Source organism: Musca autumnalis, unplaced genomic scaffold (genome assembly GCF_047663935.1).
Source record: "Musca autumnalis isolate F117 unplaced genomic scaffold, ASM4766393v1 scaffold_4, whole genome shotgun sequence".
NCBI classification, from domain to species: Eukaryota; Metazoa; Arthropoda; class Insecta; order Diptera; family Muscidae; genus Musca; species Musca autumnalis.
Window position 1 is genome coordinate 183366716 of NW_027411977.1, and position 19844 is coordinate 183386559.

At 31.6% G+C, this 19844-nt stretch overlaps 1 protein-coding gene across 2 annotated transcripts in view; it reads left to right on the forward strand.

The window, feature by feature from the left end:
* Positions 1-1868: 1868 nt before the first annotated feature.
* Positions 1869-19844, forward strand: part of Gbs-70E (Glycogen binding subunit 70E) — a 37923-nt gene continuing 19947 nt past the window's right edge. Inside the window, exons 1-3 of one of the 2 annotated variants that reach the window (XM_073980479.1) lie at positions 1869-2822; positions 7428-7911; positions 18365-18757. In XM_073980479.1, the coding sequence (XP_073836580.1) occupies positions 7826-7911; positions 18365-18757 (479 nt within the window). In that variant the 5' untranslated portion in view covers positions 1869-2822; positions 7428-7825. The remainder of the gene's footprint in view (positions 2823-7427; positions 7912-18364; positions 18758-19844) is intronic. The other variant, XM_073980480.1, reaches the window with a different exon arrangement.

A 19844-nucleotide genomic window follows, 5' to 3' on the forward strand; every position in this document is an offset into this window, starting at 1 on the left:
GAACTGAGCGTGAAAAGCGGCGTATTTCATTGTATTTCTACCTTTATTGTTGATGTCGATAATAGGTGTTTTCGTGTACTCAATAATTTGTACAAGTCCAGTAACTTCTTGTAAATGACTAAGGTATTTTGCATTGTACTGTAGAGTAAACGAACAACATCCAGTAACAAGTTGTACAAATTTTAAGTAAACGAACACACATAAGGCCTTTTCGATAACTTCGCAAGTAAAAAGTATTTGCAAGTTCTTGCAAGTACTTGCAACACCTCCCAGTCTTCTTTCGCTGAACCAGTTTGTTATCGAACAGCATTTTGTAAAAGTTTGTACAAACCTTTGAGTTATCGTACAGACCTATAATGATGGGTTGGTATTAGGTGTGACTTCGCTTCCTTCATTTGAATTTATGTTGCTGAAATGCTTCGAAATGTTCCTTCCATCGCTGGATTTGTTGTTCGATTGCAGTCAGAAGTTGTCTATTGACATCCATAATAATGCTTGGTTTACATTTACGAAATCCATTCGATTTCAACTGTCAATTCCTTTATGTATACGTCAAATGAAATCTCATTTGAATTCAATTGGATTTCATTTGACGTTTAAGCAATGAAATTGACAGTTGAAATCGAGTGGATTTCGTAAATGTAAACCAAGCATAAGTTTAATTTGGTTAAAGTCAATGACATAAGCTCTGTTCCTGTCCCTGCAATAATCTTCAAATTCTATCACTTTTTACTCGAAAAGCGTTCCTTTCCTTCAGATACCATACAATTCTTATGAGGGCAGTTCACAACTTTTGCTACTTTTGCCATTTTTAAAAGTAAAGAAACAGCCCAATAAATATACATGCTGTCATTCATCAGTGAATGGCTTTTGAATTTAACATAATAGCTGTGTCTGGTTACCCTAAAATTTGTAACAATTTGTACCAATTGTTGCTGGAAGCCGTCTGTTAACACAAAAAACCAGCAAAAGAGAGCGATTCGAGAGAGACATTTTGACAGTTCTTTCACTGAAAGCTTGCAAATTCTTGCTGGACAAATTTCTTCTAGCAAGCACTTGCAAGCTCTTCTTCTTCCTGAAAACAATCAATCAGCTGTTTTTAGTTTTTTGTTGATTTATGTTTGTGAACATTAAAAACAATTTTATTGTGGAAATAACATATTCTAATTGTATTGTTTTATGGAGAACAAATTTGTAAAGTGGAAAAATACTTTTTTGTTTCATTTTCTTTTTTATTTTTAATAAAATACAACGTGTTTGCTTCCTTTGTTGGCGGACAAATTGTTCTGTTTTGGCAAGTCAGCTGATTGCTTGCTGGTTTTTGCTGGGAAGGTGTCTGTTTACTTTTTAAAATTTTCTAGCAAAAGAGAATAATAACCCCTTACTCTCTGAGAAAGTTCTTGCTGGACAATTCTTGCTGGGAAAGTAACCAGACAGACTTAATAACTATGTTCCTTTACGTGCAAGAATCTTCAAGTTTTCCCCACTTTTGACTCGAAAAGCGTTCCTTTACTTCAGACACCATACAATTCATATTGGAACAGTTTACAACTTTTGCCGGTTTTACCATTTTCAAAATAAAGGAACAGACCAATAGTACCCATTTCAAATCCCATCACTGATAATGGCATGGTGGTGGTTAATTCGTATGAATACGTACGAGCAAGGCACACTTACTGTATGTATTAATTATTCTACTGCTATCGGGGTTGGCACTTGATGTGTGATGTATACTGTGCCTGCCTGCGCACCAGCAGCTACTGATAATTGTTCAGTTGTTGGTGTTTTTTTTTTTTAGTCGATGTAGCAGTGAGTTTTTCGTTGTTTTATTGAGCGCATTCGAGAGTTCTCTGTATATATTATCGATTGTCGTGTAAAATACTAGTTCGGTCTCTCACGGGGTGTTCGCTTGTTCGCTCACTCGTTGGACACCTTTTGTTATGCGATAAACAGCCAGGAATGATCATTCGTCGTCGATCCGCCAACCAGGCATAAACGTCGTACGAGATCAGAAAATCCGGAACGCGGCGCGACATTTTGGATTTATTTTTCAATTTCTCTACTATAAAGCAACAAAAATACACCACAGATTTTTTGTTGTTTGTGTTATTGAAAACGAAATGTTTACTTTATGTTTTGTTAATAACAAATTGATCAGTTGAAAGTACCTAGTTAACAAACGGTTAACTTTGGGTTTAAATTTAAAAACTACTTTGTGAAAATCAATTAAGTGAAAAATACTTCGTTTCCGCGTGAAATAAATCAAATTGAAGCAAAGGAAAATAAAAAATTGTATGTCAAGGAAATTAAAAAAATGCCGGCTGTTGGAGAAATTCAAAATAAAAAAGAAACAAAACACACTAAAATTAACAAAAACAAAAAAGTAGCGTCCTAAAAAAAAAGAAAAAAAAAACATTTATAGCTCATCACGCATAAACCTCATGATCGGAGGAAAATTTAATGAAGAAAAAACTTTTTAAAAAAGAAAAATTGCTGAAAGTGGAAAACAAAACCCCAGCTAGCAACACCAGTGCTACTTTGTGATAATAATATTCATATAAAAATAAATTAAAACAAAAAACGAAAACGTTGAAGAAGAAGTAAATACGCACAATAAGAAGAAACCAGTTCCTGTAAAGAGTCCTATTATAATCGACAATACATAATAATAATAACACAATCATTGCCATTGCCTAGGAATTTCTTTTAATGGTCATTGAGGCAGACACACAACCACCAACCAGTCCAACAAACAAACCTCCCAGCTGATAAACAAATAGTCAGTGAAACACTATTTTGTTTGCTTTGTAACAAGATTTAAGGTTAGTATCACTGAAATACATTTTATGGCTTATGCGCTATGTTTGTTATGATGCGCGCCTTTTTATTGATTGGCCTCCCTTATTAGACTCATAATCACAGCATAGCTAATTAGCACCTTACAAGGCACAGTGGTTTGTATTTTACCTCAAAAATCATTATTATTTAATTGGTGTGTTAAATTCGAAAATAGTTAATTGGTGATGGTTGTAATTTATGGTATACTAACAATAATTAAAAGCCATTTCCAGTAGGGCTTTTTGCGGGGTTAACCGTCTTTATGAGTATTTATTTGACGTATACGCAATGAAGTTGACGTTTGAAATTCAGAGGATTTATTAAATCCGGTTATATGCAAACGTTTTATGAACCACAATGATATCTACATCTAATCGAAATTATTTTTTAATTTTTTTAGTTTAATTGTTCTGTTGCAAATTTGAACTATCAATTTGACGAATTTAAACGTAAAAACTTGACGAAAAGTCATATGTTTAATGAATTATAAAATGAATTACATATAATATTGTTCATTAATGTAAAAAGGAGCTTAACGCCATGTTCACATTAGAGTTTTTTCTGGGATAAGTAAAGAGGTAGATTTAAATGAAAAAAATCTATAGAACACTTGTTTTTCCTGAATTCTTAAAACGTCAAAATTAATAAACACAAAAGCAACAAGTGGGTTTGTTTACAATACCTTTTTTGAGCATTTTACACAAACGCGAAATATGAATGAAGTGCCAAGGTTTTTCCACATTATCGATATGATAAAATGATTGTTTCAATGCAAAGCTGAAGAATTTCTTCATTACACATGTTCTAAAAACAAATTTAAAAATCATTGAATTCGATTGTTTTCAAAATTGTTTATCATATTACAGCGCACACACATATTGTGTATATTATTTTAAAGTTTTAGGAACACTCGAAAGAAAAAATTTAAATGGACATAGAGCTTTAGCTACCCTTTAAACCCTGTGTTAACCTTCTATATGAGGACACATTTGACGTGTACACAATGGAATTGACATTCGAAATCTAGTGGATTTATTAAATGCAGTTATAAAAGTACTCAAAAGTCCAATAAAACTGTGTTTACATTTACGAAATCCACTCGATTTCAACTGTCAATTCCTTTGCGTATACGTCAAATGAAAACTCAACTGAAATCGATTCGATTTCATTTGACGTTTGAGCAATGGAATTGACAGTTGAAATCGAGTGGATTTCGTAAATGTAAACATAGTATAAGAGTAATGTTACATTCGAGTTTTTGCCGGGTTAACCCACATCATGAGGATTTTTTTGAGTTTGCGCTATGGAATTAACATTTGAAACCCAAACCCACAGGGTTAATTGTAACCGGGATATAACTGTTAATTTACTTCTGAAAATGGTAAAACCGGAAAAAGTCGTAAAAGTTGAAAACTGCTCCCATATGAATTGTATTGTGTCTGAAGTAAAGGAACGCTTTACGAGTAAAAAGTAGTAAAACTTGAAGATTCTTGAACGTGAAGGAACAGATCTATTGTTACTGGATGTTGTTCGTTTAATTGTATTGTGTCTGAAGTAAAGGAACGCTTTACGAGTAAAAAGTAGTAAAACTTGAAGATTCTTGAACGTAAAGGAACAGATCTATTGTTACTGGATGTTGTCTTAAAAATTAAAATAGAAAATAAAAGTTCAAAACAAAGTAATGTAAAAAATAGACAGTATTTTTGTGATTCTGATAGTCCCGATCTGTAAATTTTTTAAGGTTACATACGTTTCGCATACATACGTTTCAAATAAAATTTCATACATGTTTTTCTCAGTCAGCTAGAAATAAGTTGTGAGCAAGTAGAGATGTTTACCGTTAGTCGGTAAAGAGCGAAAGTATTAAATTTCTGATGATGATCGTCGATGAAATCGACGAAATATTGGAAAAATAAAAAACAAAATCTTTGGTTTTAATATCTGACCTAAAAGCCAAAGTTTTCGTTTAGACTATGTACCTATACGATGATTAATGCATTATCTCGATTTATTTGTCATATAACAACTTAAATCCACTGGATTTGTTAAACCAAGCATAGTCTAAACGGGTAAAATTTTACGAGTAATGAAAAATGACTCGGAAATTGAAAAAATGTTCCTTTTTCGCATAATGTTGATATTTAAGGAAGAAGTATGGTAAATTACAGGTTTAAAGTCCGTTGGAGAATGTTCCAAATAGATGGCGAAGCTGCCCAACCAGGGAGTAGGCTTCGTCACTTTTTAGACATTTTATAAATTTTCCAAACTAATATTTTAAAATCAAAATTATAACCATTTATATATCAAAAATTATAGTCAAGATAAGCTAATATTTTTACCAAATATAATATTTGAAAAAAAAATTAACGCTGTCGATATTAGAACATTTTGAACAAAAACGTGGTGAAGGCGTATGTTACCACATACGTCAAATAAATTACAGTATATTTATAACAAGAAATCCTTCAGTATTGATTTGAAAAAAAAACGTTAAAACATAACCGTAATAGCATTTTTTTAGATAAACCTTGGATTTAGTAAGCCCAGTGGGTTTAGATTGTTTTTATTTTTTCATTGCATATACGTCAAATAAATTCACATAAAGGAGGTCAACCCGGCAAATAGTTATAATGTAAACATGTTATAATGTAGATATGCTAAATCATTTATATTGAAGAAATCCTTCAGTATTTGGTGGAAGTAAATACATATTTAATCATGTCCGTAACACGATTTTTTAGAGGAACCTTGGTTATCCATTTATTTTTTGCGTTTTTTTAAGTATGTAATGCCATATAAATAAATACACTTGTTGCAGTTGTGTTAAGTAATTTTGTTGTTAAACACAATTTACATTGGGGTTAATAAAAAGTTTTGAGCAAATGCGTCATTTATTTGACAGATATTCAAAGGAATTGAAAATACGTTGTTTATTTGAAATGAAATGGAATCGAAAACTTGCGATTGCTGTTTCATATATCATCGATTTGACTTTGTTAGTACATATTTGTTAAACATGGTTTAACATTATCTCGATTTATTTGATATATATTGTATGAAAATGACAACTTAAATCCACTGGATTTGCTAAACCATGCATAGTCTAAACGGGGAATTACCATAGGTTTGCATAGAAATACACAACTATTAGGTGTGTTCGTTTACTCAATAATTTCTACAAATTATTAATGGATAGATATTTCATTACAAGTATTCATATTTGTCTCTTCAAAAACGTCAACATTTGTTCACAATAACGCATTACTGTGAATTGTGGTCTAATAGCTAATTTATGTTTGGTTGCGTAAATGTAAACTTACTATTAGACTATTCATAAAACCTCACCTTGATTTAATAAATCCCGCAACATTTACATATACCATTAGGTGGATTAAAGTGACAGTCCCATCACTTTTTGTTTAAATTTAAATATACATTATTTGTATTTAATCATTTGTCCAAAGAGTATTGTGCTGCCAATATTGATACTTGTTTTTTCTACAAAACAGAGTTGCATTGGAAGATTTGTTCCGGATTAAAAACAAATCCAGTCAATACGAGGATCAATTTGTGTATGGTAAATCTGGTAGATTATAGCCGGATTTAGCAAATAAACCCTGATAATGCGGTTAATGAAGTCATACCTAAATGGCCTATAACCCAGATACTACCCCAAAAACAGCTGATTACCGTTCTAGTTGTCAAAATTCATAATTGTGAATAAAATCGCATACAAAACGTAAACAAGCAATTCACAGTAATGTGTTTTGATGTTTATATTGGTTTTGAGTAACTGATGTAACACCTTGTTATTCCTCCATGGTTTAGACTAACGTTTATTATCATAACAATTTTCTATCTTAATTTATTTCACAGAATTTTTAATACATTTTGTGTCAAACAAATCGAGAAAATTAACTTAAAAGCATGTTTATATTATAGCCTTCTGCGGGGTTAACCTCCTTTATGAGGATTTATTTGACGTATATTCAATGGAATTGACATTTGAAACCCAGCGTGTTTATTAACTCCGGTTATATGTAAACGTACTTTTATGGTCACAAAAGGGTATCGTCTAAATACGACTTAATTTAGCTTGAGGGCAGTATATAGTGTAAAGCGTAATTGTATATGCAATTTAGTTTTTATTAACTCTCATTTTCCAGATAATGGACATTATTTTATAAAATTTTCTTCTTTTGTATGTATGTATGTAAATTTTTCATTAAATAAACTTTTATAATACGCTATTCCGCCAATGTAAATATGACTTCAAATGTTTTACAAACATGTCATGTGACTGACAAACATAAATGTCAGAAAAAAACAATGTATTTCTCGCTTTTTTTTACTTCAGCACGCTTTATTTCAATTAAGTGTCTTTATTTTTATTTTGAATTGGAAATAATTGATGCCTATTTATATATGAAGTACTCAAATTAGCTAAACAAACAAATGCTTTCATTCGCACTTAGTTTGTTTTTGTTTTGATTGTTTTGTTTACATTTTGTAGTTTTTGTTGTCGTGTGTTAGCACATTTTTTTCTAAATGATTACCTTTTGTTTCTTTTTATTGTTTTCTCTTTGCAGGCAAGGTACCTACCTACTACTTTACTATTTAAAGAAGAACATCTGAGGAAAAAAAAACAAATAAAAAATTTAAACGTCAAATCATCTTTATGGTTTAACGTCAACTATAACAACATTTCTTGGTTAGTGTGTCGTTTTCTTCTGCGTTTACTGTGATTATATTAAAACTCAGGCTGCTAAGGCGACAACCAACAACAACATATCAACTTATTCTAATCTCATACCCGCTAAATAGTTGTTGTGACAATCATCGCCATTAATACGCGCGCGCTTGGTTACCCAACTGAGTCAGCCCGAATTTGTTGTGAAAGCAAAAGATTTAAGTGATATTATTAAGTTAGTGTTTAGCATCGTCGAATCGTCCGTCGTCCAACGACATAAAAGTAAACAACATCACCATGATTTCCCACAGTCCACCCATCTTTAGTCATAGTCCACCTGTCAGTTTCTTAGCCGACTTCATGAATAATCGTCAAAGTTTAAAGTAAGTAACGACATACAAACATATTATTTCATATAAATGTAAACATTACGGAATAAATTTTAAAGATATAAGTAGTTATTCGCTAGAATAGTTATCGTCATGATAAACCGTTTTATCTCATTTAAATGGACGTAAAATTTATGAAAACATATTGAGATTGAACAATTTTCATGATTATGGGTGCTGATGTAAACGTAGCCTTATGTAATAATTTGAAGAAAATAAACAGTGAAGTTGATGTTTATATCATATATACATATTTATACATAAATACGCATATTATGTATACTGTAGATACAGATCCTTTTTATAAGCTTCAGATAACGCAAAATATGACAGACGTCCCGCAATAAGGGTAGAAATTCAATGGATTTTTCTTGCTAAAAGAAGAAAGAACGGCCAAGACGAATTTGAACTAGGTTGCTTTTTTCATTTATTATTCTACCCAGCAAAAAAGTTTGGAAGTAGTGCAATGCAGAGTTATGATTTCAATGGCTTGCATTTTATAGCATCTTTAGACTGCATTTAAATTCAATCCAAAACACTACATCGAAGGCTGTGATTTGGTTTACATTTACGAAATTCACTCGATTTCAACTGTCAAATCCATAGGTTAAACGTCAAATGAAATCCAGATGAGATTTCATTTGACGTTTGAGCTATGGAATTGACAGTTGAAATCGAGTGGATTTCGTAAATGTAAATATAGCATAACGCCAAAAACAGTTAATCTTCATACCAGTTGTCAAAATACGTTATTGTGAATAAAATCACATACAAAATGCAAACAAGTAATTCACAGTAATGTATTATTATAAGCAAATTTGACGTTTGACATGATTTAATGTAACACCTTCTTATTCCACCATGATTCTACTAAAGCAAAGCGAAGAAAGCAAACAACGAGTTGATTAAGTTTCGGCCTTACAGTACAGTTACACTAGTGTATTTTGTCGGGTTAACCCACTTCATGAGGATTTATTTGACGTTTGCGCTATGGAATTGACACTTGAAACCCCGAACCCACAGTGTTAATCCGGTTATGTGTAACCGGGGTATTAACTTTTGGAATTCTAGGTACGTTTTGGGAAGTGTACGGATTTTTTCTACAAAACAGGGTAGCCAGCGGATTTTGCGCGGTATTTTAAAATAAATCCACCAGTGAGGGGACTTTCTGTAAGATCGGCTGATTTCACCGAATCTGCCAAATTCATTGTTATTGTGAATTAATCGTATGAAAACGCAAACAAACATTATGACAGCTTGAATTACTTTCAATCAAAATAGTCTTATAGTACGGTTACACTAGACTATTTTGCCGGGTTAACCCACTTAATGAGGATTTATATGATGTTTGGGCTATGGAATTGACATTTGAAACCTAAACCCACTGCGTTAAACCGGTTAAGTGTAACCGCGGTATTATTGTTATAGTTTCTGGTTCATCTTAGAGGTAGTTTACACTATCTATCAATGTCATATGACACGAAATAAAAACATTCCATATTTACCCACGGAGGCAATGTGGAGACGTAGTTTTTTTTACATTTTTGCTGGTGTGGACGCACAGAGTAAATGGCGTAAGGAAAATCTCCAATATTACACATATTAGCGAATATATAACGATGGAAAATTGCATGTCATATGACATTTACATATAGTGTAAACTACCCCTTATTAATTTAATCATGTTTGCTAGTTTTTTTAACACTTTTCAGAAAGAATGGAAAGTTTTTCTTGTGTTTCCATAAACGTCAAATTCTAGCAAAGGTAAACAACCCCACTGTTTACTAATTGGATTGACACAAATTTTGCTTTATTAAGTAACTAACAAACATTTTATTTACGCACCTATGATGTGTTATTTCCAATTATTTAGATTGGCTGATATACATATATACAATTAAGGCAACCCAAAAATTTATTTCAATTATACCTTCACTTAAGGTCAATTGTAATTGAAGAAAAATCCATTAAATAATCAATACATTTTTGTGTGGCTTTTTCAAAGACACGTGTATATAAAAATGTTTGTATGTACATTTTCTGTATGTACTTTTTGCTGTAAAAAAGAAATAAAATTCTACAGATAACAGAATATTCTCACATAAAAATAAAAAGAAGAAATATTTAGATAAGCCGTCAGATTTTCTTTTTTGGGTATGACTTGTTTTAAAAGCAATGTTATCATTTTTTTAAATGAAATGTTTAAACATACCAATATTTTTGTATGTGTGTACTTTTGGATGTGGAGTGTCTTTTAACAATTAATTAACAAAAACAGCTGTTTGCAAATAAAGGATGCACTTTTTTTTTAAAAAATGCAAATATGTATAATTAAGACGCTATTGTTACGAAAAAGTGGCAATGAACCGTCTTTTAACATACAATAATTAAGATATGTTTACATAACTTCAAATTTCACGGACACGTGTGCAACAATAATAACTGGATTTAATAAATCTAGTGGATTTAAATTGTCATATCCATTGCATATACCTCAAAAAATCTCCATAAAGGATGTTAATAGTACGTTACCATATAACCGCATTGAAAAAATCCACTGGATTTCAAATTGGGGATTGCATTACGTATACGCCAAAGAAATCCTCATAGAGAACGTTAATCCAGCAAAAAGCTCTAATGCCAATGACGTTGGACCCCTCAAAAGCGTTTTATAGCTCTGTTCCTTTACGTTTAAGAATCTTCAAGTTTTACCACTTTTTACTCGAAAAGCGTTCCTTTACTTCTGACACCACACAATTCATATGAGAGCAGTTCACAACTTTTGCTACTTTTGCCGGTTTTACCATTTTCAAAAGTAAAGGAACAGACCATATTTAAACATGACGTAAGGTGCTATGTCGAATGTATCTTTATTTGACTGACATTTGATGGGATTGACAAATTATTCATATTTGGTCTGTTCCAGTACTGCAAGAATCTACTAATTTTTACTATTTTTTTCCGATAACATAAAGGAAAAAATGTTATTGTAGTAAACAATAGTAGCTTCTTGCAGGTTCTGGAACAGAGAATAAAAAAGAGACAACCTAGTTCGAAATTTGCTTCGTCTTTTTTATTCTTTTATCCGAAATAAAGCGAACAAGAAAGCCAACCGGCGATGCCTGTCGTTTCAAGAGCCCGTTTCATCAAAGGGGATTTAGAACATCTGAAGATTTAAATTGTCAAATTTATTGCATATATAGCAAATATTCTCATATTTTGCTAAATCTTGTCTTTTAGGTGCCAGGGTATATTGGCTACACAGAAATTCCTCTATGATTTTGCAAAACATTCCTTTGAGTGGATGAATTTACAAATCTCATTACCTTACAGTATGTTTAGACTATGCTAGATTTAGCAAATCCAGCACAATAGCATTGTTCCTTTACTTTTTTAATAGTAAAAGTAGCAAAAAAGGGAACTGTCAAAATTGCTCTCACGTAACAAGTTGTGTACAAAAGTAAAGGAACGGAAAATAGTAAATCTTGCAGCAATGTCAAAAAACAAGCATTGCTGCTAAAAAAACAATAACAAACAAAATAAATTTCACTGTTTTTTATTTTTTATTTCACTGGTTTACATTTTTTATTCATTTATTTTATTAACTTTTACTTTGATAGTGCACGTTGTTTTCTTCTTTCTTGCCTTAATTGTCAAATCAGCAGTTGGACAGATTTTACACCATGACATTTGTCGAGCAGGAAGTAATTAAATGGAAAGCCATTTTGGCATGCTCCCTCTTGAATTTTGCTTCAAGTTTTACTACTTTTTGGGGTTAAGGAACGCTTTCCTATTTAAAAATTGTTAAACTTTACAAAACTTTAAGAAACTTCAACTTAAGGAAACAAAGCCAATTTGTATCAAATAAATAAAGATAATGCACTTAATTATCGCATAAATGTATAGTCTAAACCAAGCGTTATAGTGTGTTTGCATATAACTGGATTTACTAAACCCACTTGGTTTCAAAATGTCATTTACATTGTGTATATTTCAAAATAAATCCTCACAATGAAGGTTAACCCGGCAAAAGCTCTAATGCAAACGGCGTTTTAACAGGCATATATTACGTTAAAAAAGCCCCTGCCACGCGATTAAATAAATTTCATAAGAGTAATTTCACTGAAATTTTGACATGAAGGTAGAAGAAACCTTCCTTCTTTATGAGGAGGATTTGACGTATACCCAATAAAATTGACATTTGAAACCCTGTAGGTTTGTTAAATTAAGTTATATATAAAAGTAATATAATACGGCGTTTAGATTATAGTTTTTTGCAGGGTTAACCTTCTTTATGAGGATTTATTTGAAGTATACACAATGGAAATGACATTTGAAACCCAGACCCACTGGGTTAACCCGGTTATATGTAAACGGCCTATAAGACATAGTAAATACAGTGCATTTAAACTCTCCATTTCATTGCATAAATGTCAAATAAATCCTGATAAAGGAAATTTACCCGGGAAAAGGCTCCAATGAAATCATTATGTCCTATTCTATAGCAATAAATGTTATATTTATAAATGCGGACCAATTGAATTCTATTAGGATTGTGTAAATGGCTGGTTCGCCAGTGTCGCATTTTTGTTGGCATTACATTTTTTGTTAATGCATTCAAAATGTTGTTAAATGCAATTTTCTAATGAATTTTCCCGAAAATATTATTTGTGTAAATAGTCTATACACTAAATATTTTCTACAATTTACGTCATATCCGTTGGCATTATTTCGAATTTTTTATTATTTGTTTTAATGAAACACCCCCAGTGCCAAGAAAAATTATGGTATTTACGACATTTATCTAGAAATCGATCAATAGAAAATTAAATAAAAATTCTTATTGGGCCAAAAACAACAAACATAACGTTGTTTATCAAATAAAGAGCCAAAAAGAGAATGTTGTTTTGTTATTGTTTTTGCAATTGCAAGTAGTATAAGAAATGCTGACCTTAAGTCAGTCAATAGAAATAAATTGTTGATATAGTATTTTAGGCAAACTAAAACTTTGCATATTAAAAAACTTGAAGATTAAATCTTAAATGCACTTATGTAGATCTCGGGTGTATTACTCTGTCTACACCAACAATAACTTTCTCTTTTATTTGATGAATTATATTCATTTAATTTGTATTGCAGACAAAAACAAATTTTTATATTGACTAAGCGCATGTGACGTAGATAAGCACGCGCCTTTCTACACTTCCCCTTGAATCATATTTTTGGTTCAGATACACTGCAAATATAGTAGTCATCAGTGCTAAGAAAAGAGCAATCATCACCATATTCACAAAATCACATTCATAATATTATTAAACATTTTGAATATTTCTAGAAAAAAAATGTGGAACATTGATTGCTCGCTCGGAGACAAACAAAAGAAAGCCATAATACAAATTACCTTGATCTTGAAGAATTCGTTTTTTTTTTTCTTCTCTTCATTGGATGTACAGTCGAACTTCTCTATAACGAACGCCTCTATAATAAATAATTCTCTATAACGTTGTTGAATACAACAAAAAAGGGATTCTTACACAAACTGGTTTCTTTATAAAACATTTTCTCTGTATAACGTAGTAATTCTTTGTCCCCAGCAGATACGTTATAGAGAAGTTCGTCTGTATATAACTATGTCGGTATACATATCTATGAAAGAGATTAAGTCAATATAAGAAAAAATATAATAAAAGGCAGGCATTTTTTATAAATCGTTAATAAAATGCCTATTATTGACGGTTTTGTTCAATTCAGTTGATATAAACGTAGCTAAACCCTATAGATTTTTTAAACAACATTTCCATAATAATTTTGTGACCTGTAGTGCGATTCCCTAACTCATTTTTTGAGTTACCGACAAAAATCGGTAAAATCACCGAAAATTTAAGCATTTTAAGTTTACCGATTTTTGTCGGTTAAGTCCTAAACACACCCAACGTTTGAGTAAAATTGGACGTTGGAAGCGGGTTAAAAATGTCAATTTCATAGCGTAAGTCGCGGTCCACACTAGAACGATTTCATTGCAAAAATTTCATGAAATTAGTCGTTTCTAGATCGAGTTCCCCACTACAAAAATTTCATGATATTACTCTACTATGGAACTCGATCTAGTGACGCATAATTTCACGAAATGTTTGCAATGAAATCGCTCTAGTGTGGACCGGGACTAAACGTCAAATAAATCCTCATAAAGAAGGTTAACCCGGCAAAAGCTCTAGTGCAAACGCCGTTTTAATTGTTCTTTTATCAAAAATAGCATTGCGTTTACACATGACAGGACAGTTGAATTTTATGTATTGATTGTCAAAAACCCAAAACGTGCCTGTGTGATGTAGGCAACTGCAAAAGCAGTTGTAAAATTATGAATGAAAATCATCGATTTGCTTTTGTTTTCCGTTCACAATTTTGTTATTGCTCATGTTCATTTATTTTCAACACATTTCAATTATATTTTATTTATTTTTACAAAAAATGTCAAATATTTGCTGTCCCTACTGTCTGTGAAAAAAATGATGGACAGCTGGGAGACAAACGACCAATATATGTATGTGTTAGTAAATCAGGGTAGTATTTGAAGACAAATTGTCATGTGTAAACGCCTAGTTATGTATGGAACCTTAATAATAGAAAGCCACCAAAGCAATGAACTCATTTTGTTAAGTCCAAAAAATCCAAATATATTTCCTTGTCGTTCATTTTTGTTTTTTGGTTTTCAAAATAGACTTATCATTTTTGTTCGAAAAACATTAATTAATTTTCACAACAATTTCCTCATAGCGTTTTTTTTACAAAACTCGGAAGAATTTTCACTAAAAATAAAAATAAAATGTTAATTTCTTATTTAGCATTGACAGTGGCGTTCAACCCTCAACGCACATGTATGTATGTAATATTGGATAATGTGAAAATTTTTACCGAGGGTCAGAATTTCCATTAAAATATGTAGGCGTTTAAATTAAAATATTTAATAAACTAGTGCCTGTAAAATGTCACAAAAATTTATAAATTTTGAATTTTTCTTTGTGGATGAATGTTGGTGCCAAACATTTCTGGATGGGAATTATTTATTTGCAGTATAATTTTAGAAGATTTACGTTACGTTAATTTATAGTACGTTTAAACTTACGAAATCGTCAAATTTATTGTGTATATGTAAAATAAATTCTCATACGTAATTTATTTGAAATACTTTCAATTTCGAAAATGTAAACGTGCTTTTAGTCCATATTTACATTAGGCAATTTTTCTTGCGGCAATTGTTAGTTTGTAGGAGAGAGGGTGTTGAGAGGCAAAGGGTTACCATATGCCTCACCTATCTCTCCATCAAACTGACAATTGCCGCAAGGAAAATTGCCTAATGTAAATATGGACTAAAGCTACGTTGACAAAGTTTTACGTTATTCCGAATTGAGATTTTGAGAATTACAGCCTGTTTCTGTATGTCGAAACGAAAATGTGTGCAAATGAAACACGTATAAATGATATTTACATCTAACATGTTTTATAAACCGCGTAATTTAAGTTGCTATAGAAAATCTGTAAAGTAAATAACGTAAATTTCCAAAACACCTTTTTTAAGTGCTAGTGTAAAAAGGTATTTTATATGGTTAAAGCGGAAAACAGAATAAATGTTTGGATGGTGTTTCACGTTTTCATTGACGCTGAAAATATCAATTATTTTGAAATTCATGCTGCAAACTTCTTCCATACTAGATCAAAGTCCCAGAATTGTAGTATTGGAGAACTCGATCTAAGGACATGTTTATATTATAGACTTTTGCAGGGTTAACCTTTTTAATGAGGATTTATATTGACGTATACGCAAAGGAATTGACATTTGAAACCCAGTGGGTTTGTTAAATCCGATTATATATAAAGGTACTATAAGTACGTATAAATTAACGCATTTTTTTACAAAACCACACTAATGTGACCTTCGCTTTTTAATCAACCATTGACAATATCAAAATTTTCATTATTTCAGTTATTGCATGCGGATAATTTTTTAAAAACTTTTCAAATTTCAACGTAAATAAAAATTAACATTTTCTTTAAGGTTAACCATCTCTGCACTCCCTCTGCACCAACAAAAGATCACATAGCAACATAAAAATCAGAAAGATAAGCAGCAAAAGATACCGTGTGGCTTGCGGTTTCAAATAAAATCGAACTATTGCGATATGAAAATAAATGTAAACGTGATATAAAAAATAGTAGATTATTTCATAATTTATTTTTAAATCAGATGGATTTAAGTAAAACTCCATATAGCATGTTTGTATTATAGCCTTTTGCAGGTTAACCTTCGTGATGAAGACTTATTTGACATACATATGCGCAATGGAATTTATATTTAAAACCTAGTGGGTTCAATAAATCGTCTTATATGTAAACGTACTCTTATTTAAATATTCAAATCCTTTGAACAAACGTTTTAGGGAAACATACAGTGTGAACGTACCATTATATTTTAATTTGAAGTGGAATAGTACTTTTACATTTATGAAATCAAGTGGATTTCTACTGTCAATTACTTTGCGTATACGTCAAATTAAATGTGTGTTCGTTTACTTAAAATTTGTACAAATTGTTATTGGATATTGCTCGTGTACTCTACAGTACAATGCAAAAGGCGTTAGTCGTTTACAAGAAGTTACTGGACTTGTACAAAATATTGAGTAAACGAACACACCTAATAACTCATTTGAAATCCATTGGATTTCATTAGAAGTTTAATACCTCGGTTACACTTAACCGGATTAACCCAGTGGGTTTGGATTTAAAATGTCAATTCCATAGCGCAAACGCCAAATTAATCCTCTCGAAGTGGGTTAACCCGGCAAAAAACTCTAGTGTAACCGTGCTATAAGCAATGGAAATGCCAGTTGAAATCGAGTGGATTACAGAAGTTTAAACGTACTATAAATGAACGTTGTATTTGAACTTAAAGTATGTTTACACAGTCACGAAATCCTGAAATACACCCATGTGTTTACATTTATTTTGAGATGATTTCATGGTATAATAAGAAAGGTATGACAGAGCTCACAGCTGATTACAATTTTTTTTTTCATGAAGGTGACCGACTTCTGTCAAAGTAGGTTTTATATTTTGTTTTGAAAATTGTGAGCAAAACAAAATACATAATATATGTATGTATTGAAGTTTCATTGAACAAAATTGGAATTTTATTTTAACACAACATTAAATTAAAATTGTGGAAATGAAACGCCAAGAAATTGTGTAATATACATCGAGTTGGTTGGAAGGTACAATTGACCCATTTTAGAATTTCAGGCAACTAATAAACGGATGTATAAATGTATAAAGAAATCTGCTGATGTCTAAAGTTTCTTTTTTGTTCTCATTGAATTGGTGGTTTCAAGAAGTCATCAGCGTTTTGGATTTGGAAACAATGTAACTTGAATTAATATTTTTACTTGAAAACTGCGGTTTTAAATCTTCCTGCACGAAAGAAAATAGGATTTTCAAATGCCATATTGGAAACCTAGTAGAGCAACTTCCCAAGGCGGCTGCAAGTGTTGTTGCAAATGTATTTAATATGTTTTTTTTTTCTGACCAAAACAATATGTATTTATTCATTTACACGTAATATAAAAATAAAAACATCAAAATTATAACAACTTTTGAATATGTATTGATCGAAGATCTCATTTGCCACTATCTCTTATTATGCTCTGGCGTGCCGCGCCACTGATTGATATAACTCCGAAAGATTCTGGGAAAAAATAACTTTTCACTCCATGCACCTATGCATCAGAATTAGAAATCTCCTTATGGCAGACTGCTATATGGGACCTTTTTTCGTGTTTCATCGTGTTAGTTCTCTGGAATGAATGAATTGGGCTGAGGCTTGAAAACAGCATCATTTTGGGTAATTCCGCGTTAAAATAAACTGTTAGCTGTAGACAAGAAAACTCTTAACAACACTTCTAACGCGATACTGAAAAGTGAAACTTACAATTAATTCAATTTTACACTTTTCAATGATTTTGAAAGTTGAACACAAGAATAAGAAAACAAAAATAAATAAAATAAGTTGATGTTTGTAAATGTGTATGTATTAATAATTTTGACAGAAAGCGGGCATAGCTTCAGGGTTGAGTTTTTAATGTTTTTCAGAACCTGTTCTACCTTCCTTATTATACCATGGATGATTTCAAACATGGCACAATAATCAAGGTAGATACATCAGCTCAGCGCAGCTCATCGAATAAGAATTTTCAAAACAAGTTGTAAATTGAAATTGTCGTTAAAACTGCTTAAACTTTACTGCATTATGTCGGAAATTATCCTAAAGTATACCTACCGATCTTTAATATTTGTTTAAATTTACTTATAGTAGTTTAAATTTACATATGTAGTATAACAGCTGTATTTATGCCATTACATTAATTATAATTTTTATTTACTTTCTTTCTTTTTGCAGTTGTAACGATGAACATAATCGTGCATCGCGCTATTGCCGCCCTCCAGTTATAACATTGGCCTCCAAGGCTATGGTTAATAACGCCCAACAACGTGTAGCTAGTCCTAATTTTGGTGGTACTTCATCGTCTAACGATAATAATCGCCTAAATTCCAATTCCACTAATAATTCTAATACAAATAATAATCACTACGCCCAATATAAAGCGAATATAGCAAGCTTCATGCCAGAAATGGGTCGTCGCCTTGAACGTATGTCTTCGGCACCAACATTGCCGATGACACCCAAATCATGTTTACGCCGTAAATCCTGCCTACATAAATCATCAACAGAATCGATTGAAGTCACAGATAAGGATACTAGTACGGACACAAAGGGTTCTGAAAATAATAGGTGAGTACAACAAAAATTTGTTTGTACATTACTAATAATATTTGTATTACTCTTGAGAAAAAAAAACAACCGCAAAAGACGCTTTTTTAATTGTGACCACGGGGAATCAATGCTTACATTAGTCGTGTTCCTCTACGTGCCTGAGGTTACCAGTTTTTACCACTTTTTACACTCAAAGTTTTCCCTTACTTTAAAAAGCATACAATTTATATGATAGCAGGCATGGCACAATTACCCAGTGGCATCGTAAAATTTTGAATATGTTATGTCAAAATTTTCTTTATGTTGTTGAGGAAATTACAAAAAAAAAAATTTTTTTATAAAGGGATTTGACTTTTCATATTCGAACAGCTGCGATGACACCACTACCTTGGTAATTGTGCCATGATAGCAGTTCACCACTTTTACCATTTTTTGCCACTGTTACCATTTTTAGTAAATTATGTACTTGTTATCCGTAAGAAGAGAGTTTCCAATGGTATATTTGCATGGGCATAGCCAGGAACAGCTAGGGGTAAACAAACAAACAATTATAAATATTACGAAAAAAAACAAGCATTAGACCTAGAACGACAACAAATCATTCCTGGCTACGCCCATGTATATTTGACATATGAAGCATAAGTGTTATGGGTACTTTACACGATATGTTTTTTACATATGGGTTGACATTTTTTATATACAAAATGTATACGCAAAGTGTCAACACATAAATAACATAACATATCGTGTAAAGTACCCATTAGTATATTTACCCCCAGTTTATGTATTTCGAATCGAAAATGTGTGCGCATGAAACACACCCAAACTTTAGTTTTTGAAATATTATTGCCTTTGCTTTTACTTCAAAACAAAAAACAAATTTGAAAAACACACTCAAATTTGGTAGTCTTTCTTGCGCATTCATTTTCTTATCGACATACATGAACAGGCTGATAATTTTTGTATAATTTTATTGTAATAAATAAATGAAAATAACTATTTTTGCCACTTTTACCACTTTTTAAAGTAGATGAACAGACAATATGTGTAACCGGTCTTTAAGTTTTCCGAAAGTATTTTTTCACGCTCTCACAGTAACAAGGAT